This window comes from Mastigoproctus giganteus, chromosome 1 (genome assembly GCF_048544385.1).
Source record: "Mastigoproctus giganteus isolate SK-2022 chromosome 1, ASM4854438v1, whole genome shotgun sequence".
Lineage (NCBI taxonomy): Eukaryota > Metazoa > Arthropoda > Arachnida > Uropygi > Thelyphonidae > Mastigoproctus > Mastigoproctus giganteus.
This window is the reverse complement of record NC_143575.1, coordinates 12,785,761-12,807,241: the sequence shown is the minus strand read 5'-3', so window position 1 is coordinate 12,807,241 and position 21,481 is coordinate 12,785,761. Positions and strand designations below refer to the sequence as shown.

At 37.7% G+C, this 21,481-nt stretch overlaps 1 protein-coding gene across 4 annotated transcripts in view; it reads right to left on the bottom strand.

Annotated features, from left to right (window-relative positions):
- Positions 1-21,481, bottom strand: part of SK (small conductance calcium-activated potassium channel) — a 218,892-nt gene that overhangs the window by 19,764 nt on the left and 177,647 nt on the right. For all 4 annotated transcript variants that reach the window (XM_090371553.1, XM_090371579.1, XM_090371562.1 and 1 more), the window contains one exon: positions 9,061-9,482. In XM_090371553.1, coding sequence (XP_090227679.1) covers positions 9,061-9,482 — 422 coding nt within the window. The remainder of the gene's footprint in view (positions 1-9,060; positions 9,483-21,481) is intronic.

Sequence of the window (21,481 nt, the reverse complement as noted above, 5' to 3'; positions counted from 1 at the left end):
AATAAATAAAACAAATTGAAATACATTTCAGCATTCAATTATTCGAAAAAGACATTTAATATTCAATAGTACAGAACGGTGATTTTATTAAAAAATTCTTGTGAGCAGTTGGCGTGGTTCGATTGCGTTGCAGAGCATCCTCGCAAGTAATAAATGGAATGATTTAATTGCAAAAGTTCATTTCGGAAATTGGATCCAGCGAGAACTATTCCTTATTCAATTCTCATCAAAGAATCCCTAGGGCGGCTCGTCATCGCTGGGCAAAACTCGAACGAAATTAGTCACGGAATATCCGCAAATTTCGCCGACCTTTCGATGACAACTTTAAACGCTTCGTCAAACACAACATGGCGATTGATTTTGTTCTCTCATCGCTCTCTCCACACTGCATCGCTAATATTTATTCCCGATTTATGGATGCAAAAGTAGGTTCGTATTTCTAAATTTGAAGTAAATACTCCCATTAACCTCATAAAATCCCGAAAGGTGGGAAAAACTCGTGCGCATATGCGTACCAGCCAATACTGGCATCGATGCAATTTTGAAAAATTCATACACTGCTCGACAAAATTAAGAGAACACGTAGAAAACGTGGTGCAGCTTGTGGTGAATTGGGACAATGGTGGCGTACCATAGAATAACGATGAAATGAGGAGACAGCGAGAAACGTCAGACAGGAATAAGGGACATTTATGGGGGTTGTATAAGAACTACTAAAAAGGTCACAGTACATAAGTCAATACAAGATGCTCGAAAATATAGTCACATCACATCAGTACGGTGGACTATAGCCCCAGTTGCTGATGCACCAACAAACCCAACAACAATGTCAGTACGGCGTTTGATCTCCAGTGGCTAAACAGGCCTCACAGCATTGAACCATGCTCGATATAAAGTGTCTATAAGATTCTGTGGCAACAAATCCCACTCTTCCAACAGCACAGACCTTAGCTCATCAAGTGACCCAGGAGTTGGCTGTCGGTGTACAATGCGACGCCAAAGGGCGTCCCATGCATGTCCGATAGGATTTAAATCTGCAGTTTTCAATGGCCACTGCAGTTGTTGGATTTCTTCAGTTTCAAGATATTCCTCGACCACTTGAGCTCTATGTGCAGTGGCATTGTCATACATGAAAAGAAAATCTGGGTCAACTGCACTGCTCAAAGGTCACACATAAGTTTCGGGGATCTGTTCTCGGTACTTCTGCGCAGTTACGGTACACCTATCAAAACATGAAGATGGGTGCGGCCGTTGATCATTATTCCACCCCACACGAGTACACCTACTCCATTTGCTGATGTCGGAGGGATGGCTTCCAATTCCTCATTGTCTCCAAATGAAAAAATGTCTACAATCTGCTTGTGGGCTAAAACGGGACTCATCAAAGAACCACATTGTACTCTATTTGTCAGGGCTCCAAGTCACATGCTCATGGCACCAGTTTCGATGAGCTCTGCGGTGGTTTGGGGTTAATGGGATAAAAACCACTGGCTTCCTTGCGTAGAACCCACTTCTGTTGGAAAAGTTTTCACCTGTGGCTGCAGCAACCTCAAGAGACAGTTGGTAACAGGACACAGTAGAGTTCCGTCTTGCTTTTTAAGTCAGATAGCGGTCTGTTCTGGCTGGCGTAGATCTCTGGCGACCTTAGCCAGCTCTTCTTGTAATGGTTCCTGTCTCCTGAAACCGCTATCTGACTTAAAAAGTGCTGAGACGACACTGCGTGGTGCTTCCATGGTGCTGAGACGACACTGCGTGACATTAAGCCAACATGCCACCTCCGCCTGCCTGACTTCAAGTTGTCCAACGGCAGCCATCTAAAAGACGATGACTCGCCATCCTGAGTACTGTAGATGTGGCTATCCCACTGAGCAAGCCAAAAAACGGGAATGAAGTGATGTGGTGACAACCGGTGTTTTTATAAAAAGGTAAACTGCAACCATTATCAACCCACTGCAGGATGGAAGCTTCCTCAACAATTCATGTTGAGGGAAATGGACCATAATCTACCACGTTGGTCCAGTGGGGGTTGGCAGATCGACCGTATTTAGCAGTCAGGGGCTTGAATCCGGTCTACTCAAAGAGCGTGTGCTACTGCACTCCCACTCATGACCACTCGGCTACGGAGGCCTTCCTTGTTTTTATAGGCATGAATAATTTGCATAATGTGCGGCTCTGTAAGATGGAGATCGATTTCTATTGGATACTCGCAATTTGCATACCAGGATGCCTATTATATCAAATATTCGCCTTCGGGACACTGTTCACAATAACATAATACTCATGAAAACATTTTGTTCTGTTAATTTTTGGGGAGCAGTGTATTTTGTGCAGTTACCGAACCAACCAACAACAGAGACATGATCTTTATAACACCCCAAAGACGAAAGTATCATTTAAGTAGAAGAGAACGCCACAAACCACACTGATAAAAATAAGTATGTTATCAGAAGACATTTAGAATCTTATTTTACTTCTATCTTTCTCTCCCGAAGCTAGTGATCTGATAAAGCCGAGATATTCACGCGCGTGCCTCTTGATGACACTGCAGCGCCTTTAGCCTCACAGGTGTACCTTTAGAATATCTCGAGGCATATTCTTTGCAGATTTTTTGGACAATTTCTAAAACGCCCCCGGGATTTCCGAATGATGGATGAAAGAAAAATTCCTTTTTGAATGCTTTTAGACACCATTCGGAAAGGTTTTGTTTATTTTTGTGGTAGGTTCTGGCGTCGAGAATCAAAAGAGTCGCATGTAAGTAAGAAAGAAAGAAAAATGGAGGAAATATAAAGAAAGATGGAATCAGTCAAACGCAACCATCTCTGCAGATCGAGATCTGATTGTTAGTATGTACATAATTTTTTTCAATAATTAATAACTTCCCAAAAGAAATTATTTGATTACTGAAATCTACATCGTTTCAGTTCATTTTGATGTGCGAAACATCCATTGTTGAAATCTACATTATTTGTTTTAATCTGCAAAGTATTTTCTATTGTTGAAATCGACATTAATTTTTTCTATTGTTGAAATCGACATTAATTTTTTCTTCTTGCAATCTGCAAAATATTTCCAATTGTTAAATTAAAAATTTATGTGCCTATTTCAGTTTGTATTAAACCACAAATTTTCATTGTTTAAATTTCGTTTGACGACTGCAGCTCATTGTTAGATCAAAACCATTCATTGTTCGATTTTTTTTTATTTATTTCGTTTATTCATTTGTACAAAGGCTAGTCACGAACTGTAGTTCACTAACCTTGTTTACTAGTAATCTTAGGAAAATAAAGTGGTGTATGACCAGCATGGCAGCACTCAATTAGAAGAATGAGTTGGTTTTTCTCTCTCTCTCTATGAGGAGAATTTAATGTAATTGCTTGGTAACAAAGCTATGTGTGCGTGTCGTTTGTTTGCAGACTCCTTCAAGAAATATCGCAATGAAGAATTAAAGGTATTCGTTATGGAGGTAAACAACCTACAAAATTTCCAAGTTCCAATCTACACCGATAGAGGGAGCCACAAACCATCCAATTTTCGAAATGTAAGGCACAAATGTTTCTGTATACCATACATCATTAGTGCAATGTACCACATTAAATTCCTTTGTTAAAATCTGCATACGCATTCCATTGTTATAATCTTCATGCATAATCTTTCCATTGTTGTAAACTTCACGCGAGCTCTTTCAATTCCATTGTTAAACTCTGCATACACTTCACATTGTTGTAATTTTCACGCATAATATTTCCATTGTTGTAATCTACACGCGAACTCTTTTCAATTTCATTGTTAACTCTGCATATACTTTACACTGTTGTAATCTTCACGCAAAATCTCTGTATTGTTGTAATCATTCTCGCAAAATCTTTCCATTGTAATTTTCACGCTAACTCAATTCCATTGTTAAACTCTGCATACGCTTTAAATTGTAATCTTCATGCATAACCTTTACATTGTTGTAATTTTCACGAATAATCTTTACACTGCATATACTTTACACTGTTGTAATCGTCACGAATAATCTTTACACTACATATACTTTACACTGTTGTGTAAAGTAAAATACAAACTGAAACAGTCACATAAATTTTTAATTTAACAATTGGAAATATTTTGCAGATTACAAGTAGAAAAAATTAATGTCGATTTCAACAATAGAAAATACTTCACGAATAATCTTTACACTGCATATCCTTTACACCGTTGTAATCTTCACGCAAAAATCTCTATTTTGTAATCATTCTCGAAAAATCATTCCATTGTTGTAATCATTCTCGCAAAATCTTTCCATTGTTGTAATCATTCTGGCAAAATCTTTCCATTGTTGTAATCATTCTGGCAAAATCTTTCTATTGTTGTAATCATTCTGGCAAAATCTTTCTATTGTTGTAATCATTCTGGCAAAATCTTTCTATTGTTGTAATCTTCACGCTAACTCTTTCTATTGTTGTAATCTTCACGCTAACTCTTTCTATTGTTGTAATCTTCACGCTAACTCTTTCTATTGTTGTAATCTTCACGCTAACTCTTTCAATTACATCGTTAAACTGCATACGCTTTAAATTGTAATCTTCACGCATAATCTTTCCATTGTTGTAATCTGCACGCGAACTTTAAATTTCATTGTTAAACTCTGCATATGCTTTACGGGAACTGTAATATTCACGCGAACTCTTTCAATTCCATTGTTAAACTCTTCATACGCTTTAAATTGTTGTAATCTTCTCGCATAATCTTTATATTGTTGTAATCTTCACGAATAAATCTTTATATTGTTGAAATTCACATGTTTTCATTTCCGAAATGTACAGTAAATTGTTCACCGTCCGAAAAAATTTTTCGAACAGCCAAATTTGCGTTTAATTTTGACTTTAAATAATGAGCAACTGAAACGCCACCTACACAAACAGATGTTTTCAATATTTCCAGAAATTTACAATTTGAAATTTATTAATTTCGTTTTTTTTTCCTACTTAAGCTGTTAATAGAGTTCGTTGTTTTTGTCATCGGTTATAACAGACTCCTTTTATAAAGGACTGTGTTCTTTTGCATAAAAATCATTATGAAGCAAGTGGTAGCTGTAATGGCACAGCAGCCACAAAATCAATGAAACCCTAATGCAGTTTATGGTGCTCGCATCCTACCTTGCATTCACTCGAAAGTCCATGAGTGCGTAAGGAGAGGGTGGTTATTGTGCAGAACGATTTCGGTTGGGGAGACTTCTTTAGATTCGAATGGAAACTGCCTGATGGGTTGGATGTAAGTAGCTGCATCCAGCGACTCCACTTATTGTCCGCAGGGACCATTCCATTAATTTGGTGGGCATTTGACTTTCCATTTACTCCGCCAAGCGACTTCCACCTATTGTTCGTCTGCCATAAAAAGAGTTCTGGACGTCTTCTTCGACCGTGCCTTGTTGCGATGTATGAGTGGTCGCGCGTCACCTGACAGGCTATTACGGTCTCAAATGAAAAACGATATTCGGTTGTAAAGTTCTTCATGAAGTTGAGACGTCTTTCAGTAACAAAACTGTGTCACGTGTTCGTACCTTGTGATATAAAGCAGGTGGGCAGACGCGTGCGTATGCTGTACATGTACAGTTCAGTGCAAGACTGGGAAAGATGGAAGGCTTAAGTGAGGTGTATCTAATAATGCGACTACTCAGTGTACACTGTTGGCAGTCGCTCAGAACTGTGCACTATAGATAGGGCCCAACCCTTTGCCTAATGATAAAAATACGATATGGTTAAGGAAAACTGTGGCGAAATATTTCTTCGTTTGCAAACTCCAGTGCACCCTAACTTTTTCTCCACCAGTGTATATTTTTTTGTCTAAATACTATCATCCATTTCTGCTATAGGTGCTTATGATCTCGTGCTGCCCGATCATTATTTTCTAATAACAATATGTCCTTCTTCGTCTTTCTGTCACGGTGACATTAATCGATAGCAAGAAAAATAGTCGGAGCTGTCACTACAATCGAGTTTCCCCCCACTAAGCCTTGTCAACAGACACTTCTCTCAAACTTCTTGCGCGCGCACACTAAGAATTTCATTCGCGGGTTTCTTGAGGGTGATGTACAACTAATTAAATCTTCTCTTCGTTACCTTAAGAGACAGCACTTTGTTCTAAGAACCCGTCCTTAAGTTTATTCGGTTAAAGAATTCTGTTTATCGAACATCGAAGTGGTATATATCGGAAAGCTGATACAAAATCGATGTTTTTGTTGGAGTTCCCGGAAAAGAAAGATCAGATTAAGAAACAGCGTCCATAAAACACGACATACACCCAAATATCGACTTATTGGAAGAAAAAAAACACCGAACAACTTTGTTATTGTATGGACATCAAAGCACAAAAGTATTGGATGGATTATTGATACAACCGCTAGAGGGCGTTAGCGTAGGCAGACGAAAAGAAAGAAGTCATCTAAACTTCGGTAATAAAGTTAATTGCTAAAAACAGAGTGATGCTGCTAACTAGGTAGTAATTAAGAAGAGTTTATCACTCGAGCCTATTGTGTGATAGCCTTCAGTTCTTTTTATAGGCGTCTTGTTCCAGGAGCTTACAGGAGATAAAAGCCTTAATTAAGGTACCAATTGAATTGCAGCAGACGAGTATAAATGCAATTCGGAACACGTAGTAGCGAAGGGAGTCGGCACCAGTGATAGCTTTGTAGTCTCGGTTTAAATTCACTGCTGAGAAGATTACTTCGTGTTTTTCGTTTTTTAAGTAGGGCCGGAAGCTGTAACACGTAGCTCGTGTCAGAAAATAAACCAGTAAAGTCTCCTAAGAGCTTTTTTTTAAAGTTCTTTAGGAAAGAATGCTCTTCTTAGGCGTTTCTTAGTAAACAAATAGAAGTTTGAAATATTCAGAAAACGTTTCACTGAAGTAAAATAGGAAATGTCGATAAATATTGAATTTATACACTGCCCAACCAAAATATTAGCTGATCAGTCATTATTTTGAAGATTCCTGAATACGAGGAAGAAGAGATCATGGAAAGTGTGTTACTTGCGGGGAGAAGATGTATCTATTTACAGTAGTGATGTGAACGGCGACAGTGGTTGTTAGAGAAGATCAACTAACAATGGAGGTGTGTCCGGAAATTAAAGGTTGGGCTGTATATTATAAAAGGCTATCGACTTGAACAATTTTCAGCGACAACTGTAAGGTAGGTCAAACTTATTCACGTGATATAAACAAAAATCGAAAGGGAATATTGCGTAAAATCACGGACACCCAGAACTGAATGGAGAATACTTATATCAACCTGAATCACGCGCAGGGAGCTAGAGGAAATGGGCCTTCACAGTTCTACTACTCTGCTTAATCACGTATAACAGGGTTAGGATATTCTAGAAAAAGTGCTTGGGTAATTAAGGTCATGAGGCATCCGTATATTGTGCTGATAAATTGCCTGCAATCTATGATCTGTTTTGTGCGATGAAAAATCCGTCGTGACAAGCTGCAAGGATTGATAGATGAAAAGATATATCCATTTGAAGTGGCGACGTGAACGGCAACAGTGGTTGTTAGAGAAGTGGACGTGTCCAACGCGGTCGATCAAATCCTCTTTCGTACTGTTTACCACCAACAGGTGCGAAGCAATTGGTTCGCAGTATATCGAAAGGGATATATTTTACTACGCATGCGCAGAATATATGAATCCCAGTGACCGACATAAGTGATCCTTACACAAGGAATCATTAAGATCTATTCAGATATCAGCGTACTCAATTGCCAATTGCAGGGTTACTATTACGGAAATTAAGTATCCAAGCATGTGTGGCATCGAGAAAATGATGCGTCTCGCGTCTCCCAATGAGGGGATACGGAGCACAATTGTGTCCAAAGCGGAAGATTGATTAAGTGAGGAATAATAAGAGGGTCATTTCGCCATTGTTAGTACAAAGCAGCCGAGATAATGGGGACTACACGTGGTGAAAGTGTACATTAAGAATCTTTGGTGTTCTCAGAACCTGTGACTGACAAATGACTATCTGGATATTAATGAATCCGTAAGATCGATAGCAAATAATGTCCCCGTTTTATTTGTAGCAGACGACACTGTAAAGCGTTTGACAGATTTATAAGCTGGTTCTATTACCCCTCCCATCCTAAATATCCCCCCAAGATATTTTAGTATTCTTCGCAGTTTGGTTTTATTTTTAATTATTAATAAACAGGCTGAACGCTAGATGGCAGGACTCACAATCTACCATGCACCATAGCAACCTTACCTCATCAAAAATTTATAGTTCAGAATATTTTCAATGGCGGCTTGCGAATCCCAAGAGGCCTGCCAGAGATTTCTTGGGAGTCCACAACACTGTAGTTTTGTTTTGTTACATATTTAATACTATTTTCTATCAATAACTTCTCACTTTCTGCGCTTGCGTCATTTTGTGCTACTTTTGAGGTTGTTAAAGCTGTGTCCTCCCTTGAAGAGTGCAAGGTTTCATAAATATCGAGATATAAAACCTCCATACTTGTGCTAAACCATGGTCATATTGCAGCTTCTTGATAATAAAATATCTACCCTGGTTCATGATTATTATTTATTTATATATTCTTTCTATCTTTCCTTTGGGGTCGATTAATTTTTACTTAACAAGTGTATCCTATTTTACTACCCCCTCTCGGCTATAGCTGCTTGGAGTGCCGGTCCTATACATTCTACGTATTCGCCATATTTTCATAATCGTTCCACATGTTAGCAGAAAGAACTCCTAGATCTTTGCCCATCTCTTACCCCACGGTTCTTTACACTGAGGCAGGTGCACTGGTGTCTAGATGAATCCCCAAACTACAGCAGCTAAAGCAGCTCTATCTTTTCATCTGCAATCTCTGCCAATTAATCTGTTTACATTTACATCAACTTTATAATTATTTAGGAATCTTTCAAACCTTGTACAGTACCTGAAGGCTGACCATTTTCAATGTAACTTTATTCAAATAACAATATTAAGTATCTCAATGTGCTTTTTATAGATAAATACTGATGTTTAGGTAAACTGATGTTAGATTAAATCACTTAAATGCCACTAGAAGTCAACCTACCTTTCGCACAGCCTTAACGTCCAACTGGCAATGATCCACAGAGACACCATGAACACAAGAAGGACAGTTCCTGGACAAATGGTCATGAGGGTTTTCAAAACAAACCTTGTATTGAAATTGATCCTGTTCAGGGCCCCTATGCTTCGCGAGGAGGCATCAGTGAAGAGCTTGCTATGCAGTAACATCACCCGACATATGAGGTATAGCCGTAGGAACATGGGAAGAGAAAGTGTGACGTCAACAGGCACGTCTTTTGTCTCCAACCGACCATTGTCATTGGATAATTTAGTAGTCCATTCAAACGTATACTGCCCGGGGATTGGATGCACTGCACACACTACGATCTCCACCAGGATTAAGGCGATTCTCTGCCAAGTCATGGCAATCCTCCAATCATCAGCACAGTTATCGATCATGAAAAGCTGAAAGAAAAAATTAAAATGATCAATTACCGATTAAAAAAAGCAATAATCGATAAATTATCGATAAAAAGTTGACAAAAGTAGTCAAATAACAGAATTAAGATAAATATTGTTCAGAAGTTTAGCGCTAGATGGCGCTTATTCGCAAACATTTATTGAATTTACTAATATTTTATAATTATTTTTAAACAAATATTAACATCATGGAATGCCACTAGGTGGCGGGACATTCGTCAGTCTGATTACTAAGATTGCGAATAGACGAACACAAACTTCTTATGGTTTTACAGCTTTAACGCTAGATGGCGCCCTAATTCCCAGTTTTTGTAGCGTGTACGAATCAAAGGACAAATTTAATATTTTATAAACGAGAAAGATTATTAAAAACAGACATTTTTAAAATTAAGTTGGATTGACAGTTAATTACTGGTGTCTTCTCTCTTCTACCTTCCAATATCTGGTTATTTTTAATTATATTAAACCACTACGTTCGCCTGTCATGTTTCCTTCATCAGACCACGATTATCTTTTTATTTTTTCACATAAAACAGCGTTCATCGTCCATCAATTCTTCTTTCTTTCCTACGAGAATGATTTTACACTCGTTCATCATCTATAACAACATTAAAACCTCTTTTATTACTCTCTTCAGATTGATTTTCACTACACAAACTATGACGTCACATCCGTTCATATCACAAGGGAAATGACGTCACTGGGATGTCACATTAGCCGAATCTTCGTTTCATATTTCACTTAAACAAGCATTTGCGAGCAAGTGATGAAACACAATGAGGAATGATCGCATCCAAACAAAGAAATAATCATTAATGCTGTTTCTAGGGCCGGGATGCTGTATTCTGTTGCCAAGAATGCCTGACAACTAATTAATCTTTGCAGGATTCTTTGGAGGGATAGAAATACGTTATCAGTTAGTCACTGAAGTGAAGTCTGGTTCTACTGAACTGCTTTCGGATCCACCTTTTGAAATGGATGTTTGGCATTGCACAAGATCGATGACGTCATAATAAAAATGGACGCAAAATCACGTGTTTTAAATAACGCATTCCCCACGATGTATTCATCGAATCAGTCTTTTATTACGTAGGAAAAAAATTACTTTTTTTTTAGACTGCAATTACGCCATCTGTTGGTGAACTAAGGTGATAAATTTTTTGACTGGTAGTGTACTTCTTTTGACATTTAACTAACGCTCACCTAACAGTAGTAATTGATGACCGTTAATTATTATATGTGTAGAAGAAATGGATAAAAAAAAGGGGGATAAAGTTAGGGCCCTTCCAGTTTTGGCACTATGCCAAGTTTAGCGATAAACCGACACAAGATAGGGACATAAATCAGAACCTATAAAGGGCAAGTGTAAATATGAACTTCTTCCTTCTTTCACTTATTCATTCAAGCAAGAGGTTGGTTCTGCTATTGAGATTCACGACAGTCGTCAAGATGACCTTTATGTGTTTGACTGATGACTGAAATACATCTACTCGGGGAATTCTAGTTCGGTTTGATGTATGTGTTGATCACCAGATGGCAGGACTTTCGTGGGAGGAAGAATTTTAGTTTCTGGTACATGATTAAATTTGTTCTTCGAAGCGGATTACTTTTCTTTTTTGGGAGGAGGAGGATGGTAAACGTGTTCAGTTGGTCATTTTAATCGGGAACATTTCTCGGGAGAAAAAACTGGTGCTTTCCAAGGTCCAATTCCACCAGGTGATAATGTATGGCATCTGAAATGAGCTTACCACGAGAGAACTTGAATCCAATTCAATTACTTGGATGTAATTGAATTGGATACCCGTGGATTCTCCGCATTTTATTAATCTACGTTGGTATTGAGCACGTGCTGCGTAGTCCCCCTGAGGTGTGAATCTGCAGTTGGTAATTCTAAACCTTTTGCTCTATTGATTTGGTTAGGTTAAATATCGGGAAAAAGATTTTGAACTTCCGATATCGAAATCTTTGTCTTAGGAATTTTACTTTAGTAGTCATTCTACACTCACTGGCCAAAAATTTAGAAACCTTTTGGAACTGGCCTCAATCAACGGCTAATTATACGTACGGCATACAAATGTAAGTTGTCAAATCGTATGAGCAGAAGTTCCTTGGGATTCATAGTTGGTATTGGAGAAAACAGGGGATCTTTCTGATTTTCGGACAGGTGTTACTGTTGCAGCTGGTCCAAGAACAAAACTGCAGGAATTTAAAGGGAATGGTACATGAGATCTGTCGTACTGGACCCTGCAATACTTCATTTTTACCAGGATTTCGATGGATTCTTTCAAGACATCAACGCAACTACCTACCGTACAAAAATTGCATCTGAATGGTTCGAGAAATTGCAGCCTCTACCCTGGCGCCTAATTCTCCAGACTTGAATAGAATTGAGAATGTGTTGGAAAGTGCAATTCGGCCTCGCAATTCTCTACTGGCCACAATACAGCAGCGGGCAAATATTCTGATGGAAGAAGGGCCGAATCTAGAGATAGCCTCCTTCAGAAATCCATGCCGTAACGCATAAGGGCTGCAATTCGAACAATTGGTGGTCCTATTAGATATCGAATAAATATTTCTAATTTTATGGGCAATACTGTACTTCAGACAAAAACATACTTGAGAAAAAGATAAAACACTCCCCTTTTATGTGCACTAATGCCCTCACTACGTAAAGTGCAACCATAAGAAAACTGTTTTTTGCCCAAAGAGTAGCGAGGCTTTCTGATGCTTTGCTTCCAACCATTAAGGAAACTTCTAACGTCACCCACCTCTTTTACATCCTGTTGGCACTGACCTTCTGGCATCTTCCTTTTACTCTTACACGTCTTTGGGGGGAACGTCAGTACTTTCCTGCAAAAAAGTAGATTCTTAGAAGAATCCCGAAAAATCTGGATATCAGCAAATCTCCAAATCCTTATAGAATTTTTCCTGTTGTTCTTAAAACCTGTAATCCAAGCAAACTCTTTGAATTTTATTTTCACATTCTACTGACGTTTCCTTCTACGTGGAGATTATTCCATATCCACCGAATTCCTAAGAAAAGAAATAAATCTCCATGAGCACTGCTTGGGATTGTTGATCGATCAAGGATTTATTCTTCCACTTTTTTCAAGTAATTCCTACAAATTCCATTAGCAGAGTTGAAATTCCATTAGCAGATATTTCCTAAACTGCACTTACAAGGTAAAAGTTCTTTGTGGAAAGAGGGACTCGACCTTACCAGTGTCTGTAGAAAAAGAAGCCTAGATGGCGACACAAACGACCTTGTTTGGTGGTTTCAACTTTCACGCAATTTTCTTCTCAACAACTGTCTCAAATGACAAATCTGCTGTTGCTTACAGTAAGGCTCTTATAAGTGGATCGATACTTTTAAAATCATCCGAGAAGAGTTTCCTGTTTAAAAGAATGTCCATAAGTTTAAGGTAATTAATATTCACTAACTCAGTACATTTTTAAAGACCTTTGGCTCTGCTACTTGACTTGGGTTGGAAAGCCCACAGAAATATTTGACATTGGACGACAGTTCTGTATGTCTTTTCTGTTTTTGAAAGAGTTGGGAATTTACCACATAGATACCTGAGTGTCAATCTTTCTCTAAGGTTTTTATAAACTGCATTAGTCCAATTTCATATTCAATAGTTTTAGAATCTCATCACGCTGACTCTGAGTGGACAATCTTTCTGTATCCAATGTCTACTCCTTGCTGTACTCTCCTATTTTTACCAAAACATGGAAACTTTGACTTGTTTGCTTACCTTTATTCGATTCTTTCAGCCCATGATTTGGCTCGATTCTGAAGTTTAATTACAAGGTACGAGTACAGCGTTCTTTTCCAGGAATTTTATAAAGTTTTGCCTTTGCTTCTTTACACGAAGTTTATCGCAGCTATAACAGATAATACCTGGACTGGGTTGCACATCCTCTTGTTATCATAGTTACGAATAAAGAAAGCTGAGAAGAAAAAAATACATTGAAATGCAGATATAAACAAGTACCACAGAGTTGGTAAAACCAGCGTCCTCCACATATCGGGTGTAAAAGACCATAGTTAAAATCCTGTCATTGCGCGAGGAATTTTGTGGTCTTTTTCAAAACGGGCCGAGTTATTCCATCTCAGGGGAGGGTAGTGTGGTTTCTTCTCCCCAAATCCCAGGTTTTTCATCCAGCAAACCCACCACAGAACACACGCAGTTCACAGACATAAAATATACGGGGCAAGATGTCTAAGTCGCTGATGGAACTAAAACCCTACAAAGAACAATCATAAAATCTGCAATGATTCGAAGGGTTTTAATGCTGACTAACAGTTCTCAGCAGCCCTCGTGGGTAGCATAGTTGGTAGGATCGCCGTCCTCCCCAAAGAGACCCGAGTTCGAATCCCGTCGATGACGTGATTGATTTTTATGGACTGTTTTCTCAACGTGGCCGAGTTAATCGGTTTCAGACAAGGGTACCATGACTTTTTCTCCAAGAAACTGGGGTTTTTCATCCAGAAAGCAAAAAATCGACCTCAGAACACAGGCAATATACACAGAGAAACATGGCCTTAGTTGGCGATGCTCCTAAAACCCAACAACAACAACAGTTCTCAGCTGCAACTGGCCTGTCTTTTATTATGATGGAAGAGTCCATTCTTTGTCTATTTTCGGGGTCTCTTGTTTAAAATAACGATTTGGAATTTTAATTATTATTTCGGACTACATTTGCCCCAGTTTAAGCCAAGATTTCAATGCTCTGTGTCTGTAAATTGTGAGTTCTAAGGTAGGTTTGTCTGGTGTGGAGAAATCAGTCCCTGGGATGGAAAACCCCTACTTCGGCCATCATATCTGAGCTGGCAAACGCCTTACGTTTTTGAAGGGACTCGAACCTGGTTAGTTAAATCTTCTCGTCGCACGTGCACGCTATTAGCAAACGAGATGAGTCCGTTTTGTTTCATTAACTTTGTTAAGGAGTTGACGTGCATGCTTGGAGTTGCCATTAATCAGAAGCGCTTACATGTTAAACGATGCGCACGAATTTTGTGGGTTTATATAAAGAACTGACGTCAAAAACTACCTGCAGGAGGAATCCATCTAATCTTTCCTCTCCTCCCGTTACCACGGTAACCATTCAGACGGTTCGGAAACGCGATAGGCCGCTATGCGAGAAACGGGGTCTAATTACCGCATACGGAAAACACAGACGAAGAGGCAGTTGACATTGCTAAATAGACGCTAGCGTGGCGTTCCTTACGATGAAAGTAAAGGACGAGAGGGGGGAGGATTAGTACGTGCATAGAAAACAGACCCGAAGAGTGGAGTGGCTCTAATTGATATGCAACCGACAAGCTCCAACAGTTCATAATTACAAGAACAGCTGGCGATACAACACGAGACTACATCGACTTTCATCCCAACTTAAAACTCCCCACGGAATGTCTGTGGCGATGGTGAATAATTGAGCGTGTGTGCGCAGACTCCTTTCAGAATACCCGATGAGTACGAACGCTGTTTTTTGAGAGGGGGTTGTCGAGACATTCATAGAGCTGGCGCAGAGTGGAGGGGGGCCAAGTAGAATTCTAAATATAAACAATGCAATTAACACGGTTCATTCTCCAGATGTTCTTTTAGGTGACCTCTGGAGGGTTTCTTCGAGCTGTCAACGCAATGATTTACTGAGGTCAATTGTAGAAACGCTGACAGCCAAATAAATAAGGATCGCTCGTCATGGTATGTTATTTGAATGAAAATGGTATATGTCTTTTGGCTTTATTCGAAAGAGCGCTCAGGTGGTTTCATGTGGTCCTCAAAAAGACAAAATATTTGGTAATTGAAGTCTTCTAGTGTTGGAAAGTGGCCAAGTAATTTGGAGGTTGAGTTTCATTATTGGTAGCGCCCATTTGATGTAAAGAAAGTCCAGTAAGAAGGGTTAATGGTAAATGGATAAATTGTGGTATCGGAGACTCATTACAGTGTTTGCAGATTGGTTAGAAGAATTCGTTTAGAGTTCTGAAGTAATTTCTGCAGTTATCTTATTTTGTTTAACAAGAACTTTGAATCCAACGACAAAGATATTTTTAAAACACAACCTTCTGTTAGTTCTTCAGTTTCCACTAGATGTCCCTCACCTCGACTGTTATCTTAGAACTTCCAGAAGAGAAACAGAACCTTTGACAACGTCAAAGATATTAGAGATCGTAAGGGAAGAAAAAAAAAAAAACACCTGTCACTCACTCAAGATGATAAATGAGAAAGAAGCAGCAGCAATCTTTATTTTAGACAGAAGTTTGATCCTTCGACCATCGCTGGATGCATCCCAAAGGAACCCAGAAAATATGTACCCGTGTGCGAAGATAATTATGCCAGCTCTTCAGTATGAAGAGAAAGATAAAAGTCACCTTAGACCACAATAAGAGTGAGTTTATATAAATACACCTACACTGAGTGGGCATTTTATTAGGAGAACTTGATGCTTCCAAACCTTTGTCCACTCAAAGCAGTTTGTCTGCAAATCCACATTAAATCCAGATTTATTCTTATTTATGGTAGGAATTGTGAACACCCCTTGTGTGGACCATGACTGCAAAGCCTTTTCTTGGAAGGAGCTCCGTTCGAGGGTTTTTTATGAAGATTAATTGGGAAGAATGAAAGGGACTAATGCACCTTTGTCATTAACAAGCCACGAAAGGGCATTTCTGTAAGTTATCGAGTTTTTGATTTACACTTAGCACAGTAAATCCATGAATTTGAGTGCAGTGGCTACTTGGAAAGCTTTCAGAACACCTTTTTGTTTTTCAAAGAATGCCAAAGTACAATTTGCATAACATTTACTTTCGATAACAGCTTTTCTCTTTGCAAAACCATCTGATGCAATTATTTGATGGGAAACAAATGGAAAGAAAGTTGTAGTGTGGGTACGTGTACAGTTTATCTGCGAATCTATTGGATCAGTGTCTTCTGTGTTTTTCTTGGTATTGTTTTGTTAAAATATTTAAGAAGAAGCAAAGAAAGTTGTAGGAGGAGTTTAGGAGCATTGGCAACTAAGGCCATATTGCTTCGTGTACATTGTAAATTGCGTGTGTTCTCAGATCGATTTTCTATTTACTGGATGAAAAACCATGCTACTTTTGCCTGAGACCGACTAACTCGGCCACGTTGTGGGAAAGGCCCATAAAAATTCCTCACGTGATGGACAGGACTCGAACTCAGGTCTTTTCCACCCGGTGTGAGGAAGATGGCTATTCTACCAACTGTGCTACCCACAATGGCAACTTTTAATGCTGACCTAGCAGACCTACAGCAATACTTTTGAATAATGGTTTTTGGATACAATTTTCTTTTGACAGAACTGATTCTGAATCGATCAAAAGATTTTTAACCAGAAATCTGGAATGATTTATCGAAAATCGGTTCCATTTTCAAATCAGGAAAGGATATCTGTATAAAATCCATCAAGTTATTCCAACTTTCCAAACCATTAACTATTTAAACTACTTTTCTTCGAGATCTTATCACAATCATAACAAAATATAGTTATGCCAAATACACTGCCCTGCCAATAATACCTGGGCACCTCCTCTGTTTATTGTTGGTCACACAAGCACGAGGTGTCAGTCTGCAAGATGCCATGAGAGATGGAGTTAACAGACTTCCAGCGCGGAATGATAATAAGATGCCTCATAAAACGTACAATTTAATACTGTTAAATTCTGAGTAATCTATGATTGGTGATAATGCCTGTTTTGCGGAATGGAACCCCGAGTAACAGAGGGAGGGGGAGGCCACGTAATTCTTTTCCTAGACTCACTAACTCGACCACGATATGATAAACAAACGTAAAAGTTCTTCCTGAGTGGGGGAGTTTACGAACTCGGACCACACGATTGATAAGAACAGCATTCGTAGCCACTATTTCAGCCACGAGGGCTGTATATATAGGCACAGCCATAGATGTTGCATACAGTATGCTTTTTATGTTTACTAATTATTTCTTATAAGAAGCTATGAAACTGTGCGTGAGAAATTTGGTTAGGTGATCCATCCCAAATCGTATTATTGCGCATGCTCATATAAATTCAAAGATAGAGGTAAAACATTTATCCAGCAATACTCAATCATAATCAATAGTTTCTTATTATGTGAAAAATAAGAGTAAACTTTATGTTTAAGGTTTTGTCCTATAAGTTTTACCTCTAGCACAATATGCATATTATCTATAAATGCGCATACTTGTTGAGAATAATAAAATGAATACCGTATTTTCCTGACTATATAACGTACCCAGTTTTAGAAAGTAAATATTGAAAAAAAAAAAGCATTTTATTACTGTTATCTAAAGCATAAGCTGGTAAACTTAATTTAAGTGTAAAATGAAAACGTTTGTTGTGGACCCTCCCCCCAAACGTATTTTGAGAATAAATGATGTTTCTAGTGATGCATACATGTAATGTTTTTGTTTGATCTAAATAAAACAAAAACATTACACGCACCTAGCAACCCTTCAGATCATAAGATGCACAGAATTTTAGGTAACATTATTCATAAATAAAAGTGTGTCTTATGGTCTGAAAAATACGGTAAACGAAACCAGTTAAATGTCTGTTTTTAGTGGTTATAAACATGGCCAACTTTGAACTGAAGTCGCCAGAATCTTAATTTCAAGATTAGAAACAGATTGAAGTTCGTCATTTCGACTTTGGTACACGTGCCGGGATTGCCTTGGCATGGTTTTGAGTTCCTTTCAGGCAGAGGCAAATTACGAAAAATGGTTCAAGTCAGCTATATTGAAGCCACCATCTGCATACAGACGTCATTTTTTTTAACCTCGCCGAGAAAATTCCTCGAGCGCTCTCCGACCGTGCGTACATGTTACAGAAACAGTACTGGCTGCCAAACTCATCCACCCCTTTCAGCTAAACACTCTTCTGTAACCAGCGCAGGAGAGAAATTTTTTTCTTGCTATGTTATCTGTCGAAAGTCATCCTTGTAGCTGTTGCGGGCTCGAGAGCCAACATCTATTTTCGTTTAATACAACTCGTGGAATGCCGGTTTCGTGTCCAAGATAAGGTGGAAGGGTTTCTGTACACAAAACGTTTTACAGACTCAATGGAAGAAGAGGCAACATTAAAACTGATAAATCCACCTCCTAACTCCACTGAAATTATATCAATAAATTTCCACCTAATCCCAACCTATACAAACACCCATTACATAAATTACTTTTACTCTCACCTAAAAATGTAAAAAGACTACGTTCTACACAATACGTTCCAGCAATTTCGTAATGAAAACATTTTCAAAGGAATTTCGAATTTATTTTGCCATTTTAAAGTGTAATAAACAGACATTACTAGCAGATATAAAGCGCAGTGAAAATTTCCACTAAATATAAATCACAGTGATAACAGCACCACCAGGTGGCGCTTGCGTCTACCCTATATTGTTTAATAAACATTTTTTAAAAATATAATCTAACTAAACTGCTTACGGCTTTCCTACAGGTGGCGCTCGAGTCAACGTCCCAATGAACCGCTAGGGGGCGCTACAAGTAAATAATAAATTTTTTGTTTATACTCGGGGATGATCACATGGTAAGAGGAGTTCACAAGATAGAGAGTATACAGGAGCAGCACTGTATTTAGCAGTTACGGGCTTGATAGACAGTCACTTAAGATACGTGTACTTATGCACCCTTGCCGCTGACCACTCAGCACGAATTTAAGTAAATTTTTACTTTACATTAATCATCTTTACCACCACGTGACAGAATGATTAATTAAAATAAATAATTTTAATAACAATCTATTATTAATTAAATAATAATTAAATTAATATTAAATTAAATTATAATTAATTATAAATAAAATTATATAATAATTAATAATTATTAAATCATTTTAATCCACAGTAATAATCTTTACCATCAGGTAGCACCAGATAAACAAGTAATAACGTAAATAATTTTAATTAATATTAATGTCAATTGTTACCACCAGGTGGAAGCACAGATAAATAAGTAGTTATGTAAATAATTTCAATTCACACTAATAAAAATTACTCATAATTTTAATTCGCCCTAATAACAATTACTCATAATTTTAATTCACACTAATAAAAATGACCACCAGGTGTCAGCACATAAGTAATTATGTAAAAAATTAAGACTAATAAAAATTGTTACCACCAGGTGGCAGCACGGATAAATAAGTAGTTGCATAAATAATTTTAATACAGGCTAATAATTGTTACCATTAGATGGCAGCACAGATAAGTAGTTAAATAAATAATTTCAATCGATACTAATAACAATTATGACCACAAGGTGTCAGCACAGATAAACAACTAATTGCATAAAATTTTTAAATTAAGACTAATAAAAATTGTTATCACTAGGAGGCAGCACAGACAAATAAGTAGTTATCAGTGCTACCACCTAACAACAATAATGATAGTCATCAGTGCTGCCACCTAATGACAGCTCAGGTAAGTTATCAGTAATTACATAAATAATTTTAATTCATACTAGTAATTGTTACCATCAGGTGGCAGCACAGATAAGTAATAGCATAATTTTTAATTAAGACTAATAATTGTTACTACCAGGTGGTCACACAGATAAGTAATTACTAATTAATTTTATTATTTTATTAATAAAATAATAAAAGGAATTAATTTATTAATTTAAGAAAAAAATAAAATAATCTGGATTAATTTTAATTCTGTCTAATAATTATTACCATCAAGTGGCAGCACAGGGAAGTAATCACGTAAATAATTTTAATTAAGACTAATAACAAGTGTTACTACCAGATGGCAGCACAGGTAAATTAGTTACGTAAGCAATTTTTGATTCAGACTAATACCAATTGTTACCACCAGGTGATGGTCAAATCGGTGTTATTTGTTGTAGTCTTTTTCAAAGCATACCGTGTCGAATTGTAAATGCCGCAACTGTGATAATTCCCCGTATAGGGCTGTCGTATTCCGTAAACTTCCAGCGTTTGTTTTAATTGTGTTGTTGAATGCCGCCGATGCCGGAGCGCAAACTATTTTGGCTCGAAATCCGATCTAAAATTAGCATACGTGGGGCACATGCAACGAAGATTTTTTCTTCCATTATGGCAATAATGCTTATTATAGAAGGAACACATTGATTACAATGTCGTCTGCCACTCATCATAACTCCAGTTTTGTGTTACGGCCCTTAAACATTCACAGAATAATTAAAATAATGCGGGACAGTTGGTCAACTGCTATTGGCCCACAGCCAAATAGAGAAAAAACCGAGATTCTCTGAGGTGTGTAGAACTCTTCGGAGTTATTCAACATGCAAGATGTGTGTGTGTGCGTGCGTGTGGTGTCTGCAAGGTTGGAAATGAGCCAGCCAAATTAGGTTATTGTTTATTTTATTAGTAGGAAGACCTTAAGTGTTTCGGAAACTGGATATAATGCACACATTACAATGGCCATTAACTTCATAACTCAAAGGGACAGCAGATAGTGAGATAGTAAAAATAATTTAAAAAGATCACCATGAAATTCACATCAAACTGGAACCAAAAGACAAACTGACAATAGAAATTAACAAGTGTTGTTTATTAATCGCACTTGTTGCTTTTTATGGAATTTCAATCGACAACTAGCAGACGATAAACAATTATAATAAAATCGCTATTATTAGCTAGACAAACGATAAACAATTAACTCTTTTAATTTTAAAATAAAATTGCTGACGGTCTTGGCAGACGATAAACAATGTCTTATTTTTTAAAATAAAATCAGCTATTATATCAGTTCAGGCAGATGATAAACTAACTCTTAATTTTAAAATAAAATCGCTTATTGATTTGGCAGACGATAAACAAAATCTGTTATTTTAAAATGAAATCTGTTATTGTTAAATGTAAAATAACTTACTAGTTAAAATGAAATCTCTTATTGTTCCGGCGGACGATAAACGATTTTGCTTATTGAGTTGGCAGACGATAAACAAAATCTCTTATTTTA